This window comes from Arvicola amphibius, chromosome 4, assembly GCF_903992535.2.
Source record: "Arvicola amphibius chromosome 4, mArvAmp1.2, whole genome shotgun sequence".
NCBI classification, from domain to species: Eukaryota; Metazoa; Chordata; class Mammalia; order Rodentia; family Cricetidae; genus Arvicola; species Arvicola amphibius.
In genome coordinates this window covers 45,832,300-45,849,810 of record NC_052050.1, presented here as the reverse complement: position 1 = coordinate 45,849,810, position 17,511 = coordinate 45,832,300, and the positions used below count along the sequence as shown (strand labels likewise).

At 51.9% G+C, this 17,511-nt stretch overlaps 2 protein-coding genes across 4 annotated transcripts; both read left to right on the top strand.

Annotated features, from left to right (window-relative positions):
* The first annotated feature begins 491 nt into the window (after positions 1–491).
* LOC119811711 (Rab interacting lysosomal protein) lies at positions 492–3,547 on the top strand. The gene is made up of 8 exons (XM_038325661.2): positions 492–826; positions 899–992; positions 1,084–1,190; positions 1,281–1,466; positions 1,726–1,871; positions 2,225–2,347; positions 2,793–2,876; positions 3,112–3,547. The coding sequence occupies exons 1-8, from the start codon at positions 605–607 to the stop codon at positions 3,254–3,256; spliced, it is 1,107 nt and encodes a 368-aa protein (XP_038181589.1). The 5' UTR covers positions 492–604; the 3' UTR covers positions 3,257–3,547.
* A 145-nt stretch (positions 3,548–3,692) lies between these two features.
* Positions 3,693–17,057, top strand: Scarf1 (scavenger receptor class F member 1). 3 transcript variants are annotated; one of them, XR_005285001.2, is made up of 12 exons: positions 3,693–4,058; positions 4,378–4,436; positions 4,673–4,774; positions 5,662–6,184; positions 10,110–10,328; positions 10,676–10,804; positions 11,423–11,526; positions 11,664–11,781; positions 14,115–14,236; positions 14,331–14,477; positions 15,669–16,563; positions 16,602–17,057. XR_005285001.2 is itself a non-coding variant. In XM_038325658.2 (11 exons), exons 1-11 carry the CDS (start codon positions 3,958–3,960, stop codon positions 16,511–16,513), a joined length of 2,469 nt encoding a protein of 822 aa, XP_038181586.1. In that variant the 5' UTR covers positions 3,693–3,957; the 3' UTR covers positions 16,514–17,057. The 3 variants fall into 3 exon arrangements, 2 of the variants coding, with proteins under 2 accessions (XP_038181586.1, XP_038181587.1); XM_038325658.2 differs by having other exon boundaries at positions 15,669–17,057; XM_038325659.1 differs by lacking the exon at positions 16,602–17,057 and having other exon boundaries at positions 14,368–14,477; positions 15,669–16,468.
* Positions 17,058–17,511: the final 454 nt, after the last annotated feature.

Sequence of the window (17,511 nt, the reverse complement as noted above, 5' to 3'; positions counted from 1 at the left end):
TACTGGACCCCCCCCTTCAGGGATTTGAATATACCCTAGACTCGAGCTGAGTTGGGTCTGGCCTTCACACTCTACTTTGGCCGTATTTGCTGGTTTCTCTGTACTTGGACCCACCGATTTTAACATCGCTTCTAGGACTCTGTGGTCCTGTAGCTGTAGTGTCCAGTCTTGTCCATTTGTAAACTTTGTCGTTCCTGGTAGAACAGCAAGCACTTCGCTGGCTGTGCCTGCAGTCCAGTAGAGGCTGTTTGCTGACCTTCAATCCTTCACCTCTCTGGAGAGCTTGGCAGCCAAGACTAGGGGCGGAGCCTGTATCAGGCGCTATGGGGAGGGCTTTCCTAAAGTGACCACTTAGAGCCCTGGTCCTCAGCTCTTGGAGACCTGCTTGGAAATTGGCTGTCCTGTATCCAGTGACCTTGTAGGTGGACCAGAACTGGGCTCAAAGGGCGCTGGGCACTCTCCCTCCCCAGGGCCTTTTCCCCTTTTGCTCCTCCCTTGTCGCTTCTCCGCCCCTTATGGCCCTGAACTTCCTGAGCCGGAACTGTTTGGCTTGTTCCTGTCCCAGTTGAGGGTGGGGGCGGCTTTCGGCCTTAGGAGAGAAAAAATGGAGCCCAGGAGGGCAGCGTCCGGATCACCCAACCAGGGGTGTGCTGTGGGCGCGGGGTCAGCCGCGGAACTCGTGTACCATTTAGCAGGGGCCCTGGGCACTGAGCTGCAGGAGCTGGCACGCCGTTTCGGGCCCGACGCGGCGGCTGGGCTCGTGCCACTAGTGGTGCGGGCGCTGGAGCTCTTGGAAAAGGCTGCCGTGGGGCCGGCGCCGGACTCGGTGAGTCACCGGCTCCTCCTCTTACCCTGGGCAGCCGGCAGGCCCTAACCCCGCGTTCCCTGGCTCCCCCAGCTGCAGGTGTCCGCGCAGCAAGCCGAACTGGAGCTGCGGCGGCTGAGCGAGGAGAACCAGCGCCTCCGCCAGGAGCTAGGCTCAGGGCCGCAGGGTGAGTGCGGGTTCCGCCTGAGCACAGCGAGCTAGGGGCACCAGGGGCTTTAGCACCCCGGAGACCGGTGCTAAGAACACTCCATCTTCAGAGGAGCGCGAGCTGCTGCGACAGCTCAAGGAAGTGACGGACCGACAGCGGGACGAACTTCGGGCACACAGCCGAGATCTAATGCGCCGAAGCCAAGAGACAGAGGCGGTGAGGGCGGAGCCCGACGGGCGAGCGGAGTGGGGCGGGGCTGTGGCGGGCTTCGGAGCCCGGCTCACTAGCTCTCTCGCTCCACCCCAGCTGCAGGAGCAGCTGCAGCGCCTCCTACTGGTCAACTCGGAGCTGCGGTACAAGCTGGCCGCAGTGCAGACCCAACTCCGGGCGGCGCAGGATCGGGAGAGGGAGCGCCAAATAGCTCTAGATGGCTCCCGCCAGCTGGCTGAAGAACAGAGACTGAAGCCCGAAGTGGCAACCCTAGACGACCGGGTGAGAGCCGGAGCGGAGTCAGGACATCCCAGAGCTCACAGCTTTCAGCTCTTGGTGGGCCCGGCCTGGGTATAGAAAAGGTCTGCAGGATGTCCGAAAACTACCGTTTCGGTTGCAGCAGTAGTCCTCCACTTACTGTAGCAGCCATCTTGTCCCTTAAGTTTTCCTACCAGACACTTCCCCTAACATTACTGTGAGCACTGAGACTTGGTGGGGGGGCAAGAGTGACTACCTTCTGACCATGCCTGACCTTGCACAGGTGGATGCTCAGCAGCAGCCAGGGCACCCTCCAGAGGCCGTTCAGTGTGGCTTCACCCGGGAGGAGCTTGAGCAGATCCTTCAGGAGCGGAATGAGCTCAAAGCCAACGTATTCTTGCTCAAGGAGGAATTGGCCTACTTCCAGCGGTGAGGGGCCGGAAGCCAGGACGCCTGTTCCTGGCCTACAGGTCACCCCACCTCATCCTTTGGATCATGTATAGGGTCAGCAGTGACATTTGCTAGTGTCCTGCTCAGGCACTGGGAAGAAATAAATTCCATCGTCCCTGCCCTTCTGGAATCTCATTCAAGCAGGGCAGCACCAAGGGTCACTAAGCCGAAGCAGTAGGCTGGAAGTATTCTGAGAAGGGGCTGCCTAAACTCAGAGGTGTTAGCAATTGAGAGCCTTCAGGTGTTTCCAGGGGAAACAGCAGAGCTCAGGTACTGGATTGAAACCTACTGTTGGCATTCCCACTTTCTTCCCCCTCCCACCCATTCTTTAGAGAGCTGCTCTCAGATCACCGGGTCCCTGGGCTTCTACTTGAAGCCATGAAGGTGGCAGTCAAGAAACAGCGGAAGAAGATCAAGGCCAAGATGTTAGGGACACCAGAGGAAGCAGAGAGTAGGTAAGACCCTGCTTCCATACCTGCCAGATGAACCCTTCTGCCTGCTGCAGTTCTACTTCTGTGCCCAGGGAGCCAGCCTCCCTATGCCCCCTACACCTCACCAAACCTGCTGTCCAGCTGCTATCCTTCCCTCCAGAGCCCACTGCTCCCCTTTGTCCTGGCTGCTGTCCATCCTGCTGAAGAAATTGCTAATGCCACTTCTCCGCCTTCATTTCTGTTTCCTTCCTTGGCTGGATCTCTTTACTAAAGGAAGCCGTGGCTGCAGCCTTGTGAAGGGCTATTGTTTGCTGGGCTATAAAGTGAAACCCTCAAGATGTCCTGTGTCTAGTGTCCCTCTTCTGCCCTGAGGCCTCTCCAGTCACTCCATCCTCCCCTGACCTCCTGAAAGTCCTCCACAGAAGCTGGACTCACAGTATTCCTTAAACCCCACATCTCTTCATCTTAGTGACGATGAGGATGACTCATGGCTCCTGCTCTCCAATGACAAAGAAGATGCTCCCCTGGTTCCTGGATCCAGAATACAGAATTTGTATGTTGGAGGAGGAGGGTGAAGGAGGGGCCTGCCTGGTTCTTCTCCCGGCTACTTTTCTGCCTTGGCCCTGTTCTCCCTCCTGCTTCTTTGCCCTGAGTGCCTTCTATCCCTGTGACTTTGTGCCACCCGCTCTCCTCCAGAGCCCCCTCTTCACCTCTCTCCACCCTCAGCCCGCCTCACTGGCATCTCCTGTCTTCCTGGCTCAATGTACCTCTCTTGGTTTTCCTTCCAGCTTTAGCTTATGGTATCGGGGTGAAACTGAGACCCCTGAAGCTGAGACCAGCAGCACAGCTCCCAGCAGACTACAGGAAGGAGAAGAAGCCCCGCAGCAATGCCACCTGGAACCTGTGGGCAGCCTTCCAGCCCCCAACTCCTGACTAGTCCTTCTCTGCTTTCAGTGACCGTTGTGGTCTGAGGACTAACTTTGGGTTCCAGTTGTATATGGATGTGTGACCTCAAACAAGGGCAAGGCTTCCCTAGCTTGCACTAGGCATGATGGGATTTCAGCCTGTCTCCCATTCTTGACATCTCTGTCCCACACTTTAGAGCCAGAGGTAAATGTGTCTCTGAGTTCCACTTTCCCCATTGTGAGACAGAGGGCTGCCTGCCTCCCCGAGATTCATGCAACCAGTGCAATAAAACGTCGATCCATAATACCCCTAAAAATATTCTCTCTCTGTCTGTTAGTGGTCTGTGTTACCTCCCAGCCCGGCCAGGAACAGAGGCATGGCGATGTTTCATTACACGGTCTTCTTGGCTCCTCTTTGAGGATGAGGAATGTCTCTTTATTTTGGGAGTATGGCTCCCACCCTCACCCCACCGCTTTGCCTGTCTCCAATACTTAGAGAACCTGTGACTTCAGCCTTTTGGCCTCCTCTAGGCTAAGCCGCTTCAGGCTTCATCATCGTCTGTTCCCTTTCATTTCTGAATGTTCTGCTGCCTGCCCTCTCAGGGAGGTGCCTTGTAGCAGCCCGCCCTCTGTGCTGGCTTCCTCAGGAAAAGCCTTGAGAGGAAACAGGAGGGGGTTGGGAGCTGTGGGGATCAGATCAAACCGGGCCCTCCTACTCCACTGGCCGCCATGGGGCCTGGGTTGGTGGTCCCCCTGCTGCTGCTCTGGACTCAGGGGTCCCAGGGATCCACACTGGACCCAACTGGCCAGCACGTCTGTATAGGCGGCAGGTGGGTCTTGTGGGAGCCTGGCTGATAGAGATGGTGGCTAACTAGGCTTGGGTCCTTTTGGAAAATAAAGAGGAGGGTAGGAGGTTATGGGCCTGAAAGAAGGGTCTCTGAGGGGCAGCCTGGCAGGTAATAGATAGCCAGGGCAGATGGTGGGAAGGGCAGGGAAGGGGGAAAGAGGGCTTGGGAACATGGGTACTATGACTATGGACTGTGACATCATGGCTAAATTTTCTAAGTGGGGCTGGGAAAGACTCCCACACCTCAGCCTGCATTAGTGATCCATGCTATGGGGACCTGCTGTTTCCTTTTTGCCCTCCAGCCCCTCTGAGCTCCAGTGCTGCCCAGGCTGGAGGCAGAAAGATCAAGAATGCACCATCCGTGAGTAGCAGGACAGTCCCCTAGCGAAGGAAAGGAAGGATATGACCCAGTGACAACCCTTCCTACACCACCTCCCCTCCTGAGCCCTGGAACCAGTGTCCACCCTCTGACACATACCACTCTCCAGCATTAAAGGGATGACTTTGAAGGGAGCAGAGCCCCAGGAGTGGATGAGAGGGGCAAATGCCCCTTACGTGTGTCCCAGTCCTTTCCAGCCTGGGTGGGGTGTTTTTCAGCCATCTGTGAAGGGCCTGATGCCTGCAGGAAAGATGAGGTGTGCGTGAAGCCGGGCCTCTGCCGATGTAAACCTGGATTCTTCGGAGCCCAGTGCAGCTCTCGTGAGTTTCGGCGGCTGGGTGAAGTTGTTGGGCAGAACTGGGTGAGGGTTTGCCAGGAAGTAGGCAAAGCAAACAGAGATGTAAATTTAACCCTTCTGGGAAACGGGTTCATAAATGGGCAGTGACCTAAGGAGAGCCCTGGGTGGTCTGGATTTTACCCACAGTCATAAAACCCTGTTTATCTGCTACCTTCACTTTTACACTTCTCAGTCAGGGCGAATAAAGAGGTGGGCAGGAGGTCACAAGTCTGTGATCCCTACTAACTTCTTTGTAATTGAGTAGAAGGAGCCTAGAACTAGGCTTTTCAAGAAGAGGTACCAAGCTGGGCAGTGGTGGCACACGCCTTTAATCCAGCACTCAGGAGGTAGAGGCAGGCAGATCTCTGTGAGTTCGAGGCCAGCCTGGTCTACAGAGCGAGTTCCAGGACTGACTCCTAAACTACACTGAGAAACCCAGTCTTGGGGTGGGGGGGAAGAAGGGTACCAAGAATCCTGGGTTGGAAAGGGCCTCTCCTGCCATCCTGGTGGGCGTCTTCTACCCTAAATCCAGGTGTCAGTGATGGTCAAGGGTCGGGGGACACCTCAGCAGGGAAAGGGAAGGGACATGAATGAAATCCCACCCACTTGTGAGACTGAACACATCACTGTCAAAGTCAAGATCTGTGTTCTAAAATGTAAAATGGAGGTTAGGCCAAGGCAAGGGGGTTTGTCATCTGAATCTGGGGCCGGAAATGAACTGAATCCCAGGAGGAAAGACTGCCAGATGCTCCCAAGGTCTGTCCTTGGCTCTTGGAAGAGCAGGCCTCTGTCCTTTTCCTTGAGGAAGGGACAGGGCAAGGACCTGTACCCAGCCTTGAACCCATTTATCTCCCATTCCTAACCTCACAGCCTGCCCAGGCCAGTACTGGGGCCATGACTGCCGTGAGACCTGCCCTTGCCATCCGCGTGGCCAGTGTGAGCCAGCCACTGGTGTGTGCCACTGTCAGCCTAACTACTGGGGCAGACTCTGTGAGTTTACCTGCACCTGCGGTCCCCATGGACAGTGCGACCCAAAGACGGGCTTGTGCCACTGCAATCCCGGCTGGTGGTCATCCACGTGTCTGCGCCCGTGCCAATGCAAGCCAGTAGCGCGCTGTGACCAGGCCACCGGAGCCTGTCTGTGCCCATCTGGCTGGTGGGGCCGCCGCTGCGGCTTCAAGTGCAACTGTCACACCTCGCCCTGCCAACAGGACTCTGGCAATTGCATCTGCCTAAAGGGCTGGTGGGGCCCTGAGTGTAGCCGTAGGTGCCAGTGCGTGCGAGGCCAGTGCAGTGCTTCTTCTGGCCACTGCTCCTGCCCTCCTGGTTTCCACGGAGCCCGCTGCGAGCTGCCCTGCGACCCTGGCCACTATGGAGCACAATGCAGAGAAAGGTGAGGGGGAAATGGGAGTTGCAGGCAGAGGGGTGCAAGAAATAAGACAAGCGTATAGAGGGAAGTATCTCAGGTGACCTCCAGAACACACACAAGGCAGGAATGAAAGAAACAAAAACCCTCAGCTCATCTACATCAACCCATGCCTTCTCTCAGCTCATTAACGTTAAAAAGTAGGACACTTGGCCAGATGGTGGTGATATTTAATCTCAGCACTCAGAAAGCAGATAGATATCTGTGAGTTCTAGGCCAACCTGGTCTACAGAGCTAGTTCCAAGGCTATACAGAGAAACTCTGCCTTGAAAAACAAACCAACCCTTGGACTGGAGAGATGGCTCTTCATTGTTCTGCTCTTTCAGAGATCTGCATGTTGTTCTCAGGACCCACATCTGTTGCCCTCTGCTGGCCGATAACTGCACTCAGGTGCACACACCTCCACATGGATGCTCAGGCATATAGAGCAGTGGTCCACCCTTCCTAAGACTGCGACCCTTTAATACAGCTCCTCATATTGTGGTGACTCCCTAACCATGAAAATTCCTTCATAACTGTAATTTTGCTGCTGTTATGAATCATAATGAAAATATCTGATATGTGGGATATCTGATATGCAACCCCTCTGAAAGGGAAATTCAGCATAGTAGCACATACTTTAATCCCAGCTCCATTGAGCAGTGGCAGGCAGGTCTCTGAGTTCGAGGCCAGCCTTGTTTACATAGTTTGAGGCCAACTATGTAAACTACATAGTGAGAGCCTGTTGGCTGAGGCAAGAGAATTCCCTATGAGGCTGCAAGTTCCTAGCCTGGTTTACATAGCAACTCTAAGCCAGCCTGCATTACATAAGTGAGACTCTCAAAAACAAAACAAACAAAAAGTATTGCAGAGCCTGCTGTGGTTGGGGTCGGCCTTTAATCCCAGGACTTGGAAGGCCGAAACATAAGGATGATCACACATTGGATGTCAGCCTGGGCTGCACACTGAGGTAGCAAGACTATGTAAGATCAGCAGTAACAAAGCAGAGTAGAGGCAGGAGGTTCCATTTAATACCATCTCTAACAACATAGCAAGTCTGAGGCTAGCCTGGGCTACATGAAGACGTTGTCTCAAAGATTCCCTTCCCCACAAAGAAAAAAGAATGGTTTGGGGGATTCAGCTCTGTAGTAGGGAGCTGGCCTGGCATTCACTAAGCCCTCTGTTCAATTCCCATCACCAGAAAAGTCCGGGAGCAAAAACGTGGAGTAAGACATTAGATCCCGTAAGACCTGTAGTGAGTATTTGAAACAAACAGCTGGAGTAAAAATGTAACCAGACAGTAAAACTCAGCCTTCACTGTAACAAACAAGAATGCACCATAGTCTTTTTGTTTGTTTTCTTCTTTCTCTTTTTTAAAATTCCTCTCTTTGGTTTGGTTTGTTCTTTTTTCTTTTTAAGATTTATTTATTTATTATGTATACAACATTCTGCCTCGATGTATGCCCGCATGCCAGAGGAGAGCGCCAGATCTCAGTACAGATTGTTGTGAGCCACCATGTGGTTGCTGGGAATTGAACTCAGGAACTCTGGAGGAGCAGCCGGTGCTCTTAACCTCTGAGCCATCTCTCCAGCCCTGGTTTGTTCTTTTTTCAGTGTGGGTTCCAATCTCATGTAGATTAGACTGACCTCAAACCCCTGGTCATCCTTGCCTCTACCTCCCAGGTACTGGGATTACCACCACAGCCAGCTCCTCTCCTCCCCTTTCTTTGATATTTTTGAGACAAAGTCTCACTCCATAGCCCCTGCAGACCTGGACTACACCAGGTATGTAACCCAGGCAGTCTTCCTTTCTCCGCACTGGGGTTTCAGTTCCTAGCCACCACTCCCAGCTTGCAAACTGATTTTTTTTTAATGACAAGGTCTTTGCTTTGCAGAGGTCCCATACCCAGCTCACTGATCTCACACTCAGAGATCCTCCTGCCTCTGCCTCCTGAGGGCTGGGATTAAAGACATGCATGTGGGAGTTTTACCAACATGTATGTCTATACACTAGTTCCTGCAGAGGCCACAGGCCAGAAGAGGACCCCCAAATCCTCTAGAACTGTAGTTACATATAGTTGTAAGTCACCACGTGGATACTGGGAACTAAACCCTATTCCTCTACACCATTGGTTCCCTTCCTAAGGTTAGGACCCTTTAACACAGTTCCTCATGTTGTGGATGAATGAAATGAAGTTTATGCCCTGGCAATGCTGAAGCATGCATGGGCAGCCTGTATATGGCTGTTCTGTTGAACTTGCCCATATTGGGTTTCATGGTCTAAGTTGATGAGGATGACTGACCAGGTCTCTTCCTCAAGAGGGCACCTGATCTCATTATAAATGACTGTGAGCCACCACGTGGTTGCTGGGAATTAAACTCAGGACCTTTGGAAGGGCAGGCAGTGCTCTTAACCGCTGAGCCATCTCTCTAGCCAGGTTATCTGATATGCTACTCCTGTAAAGGGTCATTCCACCCCCAAGGTGTCAGGGCTGAGAACCACAGCTCTGCAATTGTTCTTAACTATTGAGCCATCTCTGCAATGCCTATATATTTTTTTTGGTTTTTGTTTTTGATTTTGTTTTTGAGACAGGGTTTCTCTGTGTGACAGTCCTGACTGTCCTGGAACTCACTTTGTAGACCAGTCTGGTCTCAAATTCACAGAGATCCACCTGCCTCTATCTCCCAAGTGCTGGGATTAAAGGCATGCATCACTATCGCCCAGCATAAGTACATTCTTATATATAAATTCACAGAGATCTGCCTGCTTCTGCCTCTGCGCTGCTACATGATTTTTCTGGTGCTGGGATTAAAGGTGTGTGCCATTACAGCCTGCATTGTTTATCTTCTAAAATGACAGAATCTTGGGGACTGGAGGGATGGCACAACAGTTAAGTACACTGGCTATTCTTACAAAGGACCAGGGTTTGATTCCCAGAACCCACAGGATGGCTTGAAATTATCTGTAACTCCAGTTTCAGAGGCTCTGAAGCCCTCCACTGGCCTCCCCGGTCACCAAGAATGCAAATGCAAGTGCTGTACAGACATACATGTGCTGTACAGACATACATGTGCTGTACAGACATACATGTGCTGTACAGACATACATGTGCTGTACAGACATACATGTGGGCAAAATACTCATGCACAAAAAAAGAAAAAAAAACAGGATTTCTATTGGCCTCCAAGGCTGGACCATGTGTGTGGTCAAGAAGAATGAGTCTGTAGACTTTTCTGTTATAGTTAAACTAATACGTCTTAAAATAAATTTAAAAGGACAGGGTGTCTATTTGTTGCCCAGGCTAGCCTCAAACTCCTGTGATCAAGGTAGCCTCTTCTCACAGCCTCCTAAGCAGTTTCTTATGTGGCTTGTGTCTCTGCCCACAGCGGCTCCATCGTAGCCTCAGAGATTGTATGAACAGAGAAAGGGGATAAAGAGAGCTAGGCTGGCCGGGCGGTCATGGCACACGCCTTTAATCCCAGCACTTGGGAGGCAGAGGCAGGCGGATCTCTGCGAGTTCGAGGCCAGCCTGGTCTACAAGAGCTAGTTCCAGGACAGGCTCCAAAGCTACAGAGAAACCCTGTCTCGAAAAACCGAGAGAGAGAGAGGAGAGAGAGAGAGAGAGAGAGAGAGAGAGAGAGAGAGAGAGAGAGAGAGAGAGAGAGAGAGAGAGCTAGGCTGGAGGGAGGCAGAGGGTGGGTGGTAGCCTCTGGCATCCCTTGTGAACTCAGGGAAGGACAAATCACAGAGCAGGGTCTCAGGCAGAGACCTGAGTCCTCAGGGATCATCTGGCCGACCTTTCCAATGTTCAACACTGATGAGGCTTCGGTTTGACTGACCCATCCGGGACCTGGATGTTGTCCAGTGTCTCGATATGCTCCCAGTGAGCCCATGAACCCTTTTTCTCGCCAGCTGTGGTCACTGCGCGCCGAATGCAACATGCTCTCCCGTCACGGGCAACTGTGAGTCCTGCAAGCCGGGCTGGAATGGGACTCAGTGCAAGCAGCCATGTCCTCCTGGCACCTTTGGTGAGAGGTGCGGTGAGCAGTGCCCCCGCTGCTGGCTTGGAGAGCCCTGTCATGCAGAAACAGGGCACTGCCAGCGCTGTGAACCCGGCTGGCTAGGGGACAGGTGAGGGCTCCCTTCCTTAGAAGACGTTTTTCTCCTAGACCCCTCCTCTCAGCTGCTCTTTCTGGGAGGGCTGCCCCTTCCACGAAGTTCATATTCACGCAGCTCAAGCCTCCTGGCCCTGCTGAGGGGAAGAGGAGGTTCCAAGAGGGCTCTGGGAAGGGTGTACCTCTAGCTGGCTCCTCCTTGAGCCTTTCCTTTCTCTCCCTTCAGGGACCTGTAATTTGTCACCCACTTGGGTTTGACTCTGCTGCAGGGAAATGACCCTTTTGGGAGCCTGAGTTCAGGAGCATGGGGAAGTCATAGGGTTTTTCTGTCTTCTGAGTTTTGCTTCCCCTATGTGGCCCCAGATGTGAGAACCCCTGTCCCCCCGGTTCCTTTGGGAAGGGCTGCAGCTCTTCCTGCCCTGCCTGTGTTCAGGGGACCTGCGATGCCGTGACAGGGGAATGTGTCTGCAGTGCTGGCTACTGGGGGACCAGGTAAGGACTAGGCCCTGGGGACCAGGTTATGGGAGATGGAGATGAGGTTAGGCCTCTGTGTGCTGTTTCCTAAACACCCATTACTGAGCCTCTTGACTTCCCAGAAACCCTCTCATCCCACAACTAAGATGTGAATTCTTCTGAGGAAAGTCAGTGGTTAACCTAAAGCGATTAAAAAAAATAAATGAGACTTTTTTAAAGGAAAGAAAAAATCAGGGAGAAAAAGAAGGGAATGGGGGCTCACTATTCAGACGAGGACTTAACTTAGGGGTGGGACACAGACCCCCCCTGTTGTTCCTCTAGTTCTTCGGGTGTCAAGCAGCCAGCATCTCCAGGCAGGTGGCCAATGGAGACCTGTTTTACAGAGGAAGGGACTGAGGTCCAAGGAAGGGACAGGTCCTTCAAGGCCTGCATCCTGCTTCTCTTGCATTAAGACTGAGGGACGAGAGTGTGTCAGAAGCAGGTCTTACCTGACGTCTCTACAGTGACTCTCACTTTGCATGTGACTTAGAAGTCAGAGGGATCTACTATCAGGGGCCAGGGACAATACCCAGAAATCTACTTCTACCTTCCCGTCTGGGGTACCTTCAGCCTGCCTTTCCTATTACCTACCCATAGCTGCAATAGTTCCTGCCCATCTGGCTTCCATGGAAACAACTGCTCTATCCCCTGCCAATGCCCAGAGGGGCTCTGCCACCCTGTGTCTGGGGCCTGCCAGCTGGGTAAGTGGAGGGAGGATGAGGGAACATTTGGTCCTTTCCATGGTCTTCGGGAGTCTCATCTGCAGGGAAGGATGGGCTCACTTCAGAGATGGGATCCTCGAGAGCCCTGAATATGTGGCCCTCTCCCATGTCCCTAGGCCGTCATGGTAAAAACGCCCTCATTGCGGGTATCCTGGTACCTCTGCTGCTGCTCCTTTTGGGTGTCATCTGCTGTGCCTACTGCTGCTCCGCTAATCGGCTGGCCCCTAAGGACAGGTAAACACCAGCCCTTCTGTGTGTTCCTATCGGGGTGGGAAGCGCTGAACTTGTCACTTTTCAGGTAGTGATACTTGGCACAGATTGAAGCCTGGAACTGCTTGTCTTCCTTAGAAACCTTTGACAAGGAAGTGTCTGAGTCACATGAACATGAGCAGGGAAAAACCGAGTGGCAGGGTACTCAAAGTCAGGCTGCAGCAGAGGGCCAGGCTCATGACATCATGACAAGGGCAGGGACAGAGGAGAATTCACCACAGCTCTGCAGAGAAGGGAAGAGACCAGATCTCAAAACATCAGGAAAAACCCTGATGGCTCTTTGGCTTGGAGAGGGAGGGAGTGGGGGTATGGGTGGAAGGGAGGGAAGGGAAGGGGGAGGAGGAGGGGAGGAGATGGAAATTTTTAATAAAAAAAATATGAAAAAAAAGAAAGTAAAAAAAAAAAAAAAACAGGAAAGCCTGGTGGTAGTGGTGCATGACTTTAATCCCAGCACTTGGGAGGCAGAGGCTGGCAGATCTCTGTAGAGCTCTGGTCTACAGAGTTAGTCCCAGGACAGCCAAGGTTATGCAGAGAAATTCTGTCTCGAGAAACAAGCAAACACACAAAAGTCAGGAAAACGGGACAGAAAAGTCTGAGCTTTGGTTTGGCAGACAGCATGGCCTGAGGGGGGATATGGGAGAAGCCTCAGTGAGGGTTGGGAGAATGTGTTCACCTATCACATCGTTCTCCAGATCTCTTGGCCTCTTGGACACTTACCACATCACGAACATTTATAACGGGGACTGTAGTTGTGAGAGGATTCTTTTCCTTGACTTACTAAGACACTGAAGCTCATGGTGTCTTAGCTGCTCATGGCTCACACAGAGGCCCTGGATACTTTGACCAGTGTGTTCTTTCTCCTCCATCTTGCTAGGAATCATAGCCACGGCTTGTATGTGTTAAGCAAGTGCTCTACTACTGAGCTACACGCTCAGCCTTGTTTGTTTTTGTTTGTTTGTTTGTTTGTTTGTTTTTGAGAAAATACCTCACTATGTAGACTAAGCTGTCATGAACTGGATGTCTTCGTGTCTCAGTCACCTGAGTGCTAAGACTCCGGGAATGTGCCACCATACTAGACCCTAATCCTTGATTTTTATCCTCTGTGCTACAGGGCATTCATAGGTGAGCAAATAGCCTGAGGGTAAAGAAGCAGCCCATCCCCCTCCACCCCCAGAAGATGATGAGGACCTGTCCCAAAAGCTGTCAGAGAAATTTGACAAGCTGTCATTCCATTTGGGGGTGGGGTAGAGTGGGGACAAATGCAGGTTTCTGGGATGATAGTTGCATCTCCCAGGATGATAGCCACAAAGAGTTACATTTTTGAGAAACCACTGCAGGTACCTGGTGCAGGACCTGGTGCTGGGCCCTGCCAATGGTTCTGTCAGATTTACAGCTGAGGCCAGGACAGTGAAATCAGAGCCAACAGGACCACTGTCTGGCTCTAGAGCAGTGGTTCTCAGCCTTCCTAATGCTGCGACCCTTTAGTACAGTTCCTCATGTTGTGGTGACCACAATCATAAAATCATTTTTGTTGCTACTTCATAACTGTAATTTCACTGCTGTTATTAATCAAAATATGAATATTTTTGTAGATGGAGGTTTGTCAAAGGGGTCACGACCCATAGGTTGAGAACCACTGCTCTAGACTGTGTTTCCTTCTGTGATTTAGATTTTGGTCTCCATTGTCTTTTTCTGTGTGCCTGGTGCCTGTGGTATCCAGAAAAGGGTGTTGGATTCTCTGGAACTGGAGTTGAAGATGGTTGTGAGCTGCCATGTGGTTGCTGGGAATTGAACCCAGGTCCTCTGGAAGAGCAGCAAGTGCTCTTAACCACCGAGCCATCTCTCCAGCCTGACACAGAGACTTCTTATTAATTGTGAAAGTTCAATCTATAGCTTAGGCTTGTTCATAACTAGCTCTTTTAACTTAACTCATTTATATTGCTCTAGGTTCTGTTACCTCTCATCCTGTACATCCTACTTGCTCGGTGTCTCCTGGTGTCTCTACCTCTCTTCTTCCCAGAGTCCTCTCTAACCCTGCCTAACCTCTTCCTGCTTAGCTATTGGCTATTCAGCTCTTGATTAAGCCAATCAGAAGGCACCTTGGCAAAGACACATCTTCACAGTTTAAACAAATATTCTGCAACACGCAGATCTTAAGTTTGGATCTTATTCTGTCATCAGTTCAGAGCCATTGAAGTAGATATGTGACATTTGTCACCTATGACATATCCTGTCAGTCTGAGCTGGGCTTCCTTAGAGCTTGTACACTGATCACCCTCCCTCTGCCACCCTCTCAGGCCAGAGAGAAATGGAGCTGCCCTGTTCAGAATGAAGCAACAGGTATGGGACACACTCACCAGCCTGGGTGCTGCACTGCCCTGTGGCTCCCTCAGTAACTACAAGCTACCCTGGGTGACAGGTAAGTGGGCACTGGGGATCAGGGTCAGGAGACTGGGGCCAAGATGGGACCAGGTTTCCCATGAGGCCCCGGACCTGACCTGAAGCCCCTGCAGTTTCTCACCACGACCCGGAGGTTCCCTTCAACCACAGCTTTATTGAGCCACCCTCTGCCGGCTGGGCCTCCGATGACTCCTTTTCTTCTGACTCTGACTCTGGAGAAGAGGACGAAAGTCATGCCTACTCTGTGCCACCTCGAGAAGGTAAGCACCCCCAGCCCAAGCAGCCTTGCCCAGTGCAGCGCCTTCCCTGTTCCTGTGCCTAAGCTTATCTTCCCATCACTTGCTGTTTCTGGCTCTGAAAACAAGTTCAGAACAAAGGAGAGTTTCTGTCCTCACCAAACTTCTAGTCTGGTGAGCAGTAAAAAGAAAAGACATGCCAAGGGCCAAGTGTGGTGGCACATGCCTTTAATCCCAGCATTTGGGAGGCAGAGGTAGGTGAGTTTGAGGCCAGTTTTGTCTACATACTGAATTCCAGGATAGCCATGGGTATATAGAGAATCCCTGTCAAATAAATAAATGAAAGAAAGAAAGAAAGAAAGAAAGAAAGAAAGAAAGAAAGAAAGTCACCAGACTTGTAAAATTTCTTCTGGAGGAAACATAAGCAACATCCACCCCTTCTTCTAAAACTAAGGTCTCAACGACAAACCGAGGCATGATACCACCAAAGCTCATTCTGGGAATGAACTTATTGGGTTCCCATATCGTAAGGGTTTATTTACAGGGGTATGGGTGCTCCTCCCTGCAATAGACCATATCTAGAAAGCCTTTACTCATGGGGATGTGGGTTTACCTAGCCACATGGACGGAGCCCTCCTCTCCTGTTTATTCCCCAGCCTATATATTCTAGCCCCGCCCCAGAGCCCAGGTGCATTTAAGTAGAGTTGCATTCAACAGGTGGTAGGAAGGGTTCATACTCAGGTGAGAGTCTCTTGACCCTCTCCACCCCTCCATGAGGGTGTGTAAACAGCAAGCCCAGCTGGGGTAATGCTTTTCCAAGGGCTGAATACTCCCACATGGCATTTGCTTGGCTCAGAGGACAGTCACAACAGTCATGCTTTAGTGGGGCATGTAAAAAAAGGAGGAACTCCAAAGCTGCCCTGTTAGTAATAGCTGGAGTGAGTCTAGAAGGATCAATAGGAATTAGCAAGGGAAAATTAGGCAGGAGTGGTGGTGTTTAGGATAAATGGGACAGTGTGCAGTAACTCAAAGTGGGGAGGGGTAGAGAGAAAAAAGAGTAGGGTCCTCTGCTGCACCAGGCCCTCCCCTGCCTCCCTCTTCCTTGCCACCCCTTGAGGCCTCTGGGAAGATTCCAGACTTCTGTGTCCCTGCTAGAATGGATTAGAGGAGAAGACCTAGCCTCAAACGAGCTCATTCTGTCTTCTCCCCTGCCAGAGATGGTCCCTGTGGCCCAAGAAGAGTCCCCAGCGGCCAGCCTTCCTGGAGGCCCATTCCCTCCCCCTGAGGACACTTCCACACCATTCCCCATCCCACGTACCTCCAGCCTGGCTCGGGCTAAGAGGCCATCTGTCTCCTTTGCTGAAGGCACTAAGTTTGCACCACAGAATGGCCGAAGCTCTGGGGATCTCTCCAGCCCCATACGAAAACCTAAGAGACTCTCCAGAGGTGCTCAGCCACGTCCTGAGGGGCAGGAGGCTGAGGAGCCCGCAGGCCCAGAACAAGCAAACGTGGAAGAGGATGCACCTACCGCCACAAGCCCCGGAGATGCTGCCACCAGTCACCACCAGCTCCCACCTAGTAACAGGACAGTGGCCGGGTGTGGGGAAACCTCCAATGGCAGCATCCAGGAGAGCTCAGGCTCTGTGGCCACAATCTATATGCTGGCAGGGACACCCCAGAAACCTGAGGGCCCTGTCTGGTCTGTCCTCCGTCGTTTGGGAAACTACCAGAAAGATCAGGCAACGCCCAAGGTCAAGAGTGCCATCCCTAAGCCTGTACGCCGAGCTCTGGGTCGGAACCAGGGCAACACTGGGCTGTCCCAGAGCTCTGGCTCATCTCCAGATGCCATGCTGTCTGGAACCATAAATCCCACAGAAGTTAGGCCAGAGGAAGCATCCAGAGGTCTGGGAGATGGCACTGAGAGCTTAGGGACAGCCCAGGAACCGGTCTCTGGGAACAGCTCTCTGGAACAGGTATCCCAGAAGCAGGCTGAAGAGAAGGAGCAGGAGGAGCCCCTATATGAGAACGTTGTGCCCATGTCCGTGCCACTGCAGCACTGAGGACTCTGAATTTGGTGAGTGGGAAGACTGTGGATGGGATGTGGGGAAAGGAGGATGCTGAAACTGCTGTGGACCAGTGTGGGGAGAGGAGGATGCTGAAACTGCTGTGGACCAGTGTGGGGAGAGGAGGATGCTGAAACTGCTGTGGACCAGTGTGGGGAGAGGAGGATGCTGAAACTGCTGTGGACCAGTGTGGGGAGAGGAGGATGCTGAAACTGCTGTGGACTAGATCGAGCTTTGTGCAGGGAACTGATGCCAAGGCTGCGACAGACTAAGCAGAAACTACGCCCTGAAAGAGGCGAGAGTTAGAGGCCACCTGGCTGTGGGCCCTGGCAGTGTCCCCAGGTGGGACTGGAAGGCCTGGGTAGAGACCCTGTGGCAGGGGTCAGAGAAAGGAGGTGGCTACAGGGACTCCCCCTCTGTTGTCCTGGACCCTGTCCCAAACCTATGCTTCCCATCACTTCAAAACACCTCTTTTACTGAAATGGAAAACAACCTAAATGTTTGATGATAAAGATTGATTAAACATATTTCTTTTAGAAAATTTATCAATTTATTTATTGGGGGCATGTGCCACACATTCACGTGGAGGTCAGTGGCCTCTTAGAAGTTAGTTCCTTCCTGCCTGGGGGGTGGCACCCAGGTTGCCAGGCCTGTGACCCAAGCACTAACCACTTAGTCACTTTGCCTGCCATTCTTTTTGAGACAGGGTCTCTCATGTAGCCTAGGCTGGTCTCAGACTTGCTCTGTGGCTGGGAATGTCCTTGAATTTATCATCCTTTTGCCTCTACCTCCCAATGGTTGGACTGTAGAACCTGAGTTTTCTGTTTTTATAGAGGTTCATGCATGGTAGGCAAGCGAACTACCAAGTGAGCTACAAACCAGCCCAATGGAACAAGTATTTCTTTTTTTTTTAAATTTTTCTTTTTTTAATATTTATTTATTTATTATGTATACAATATTCTGTTTGTGTGTCTGCCTGCAGGCCAGAAGAGGGC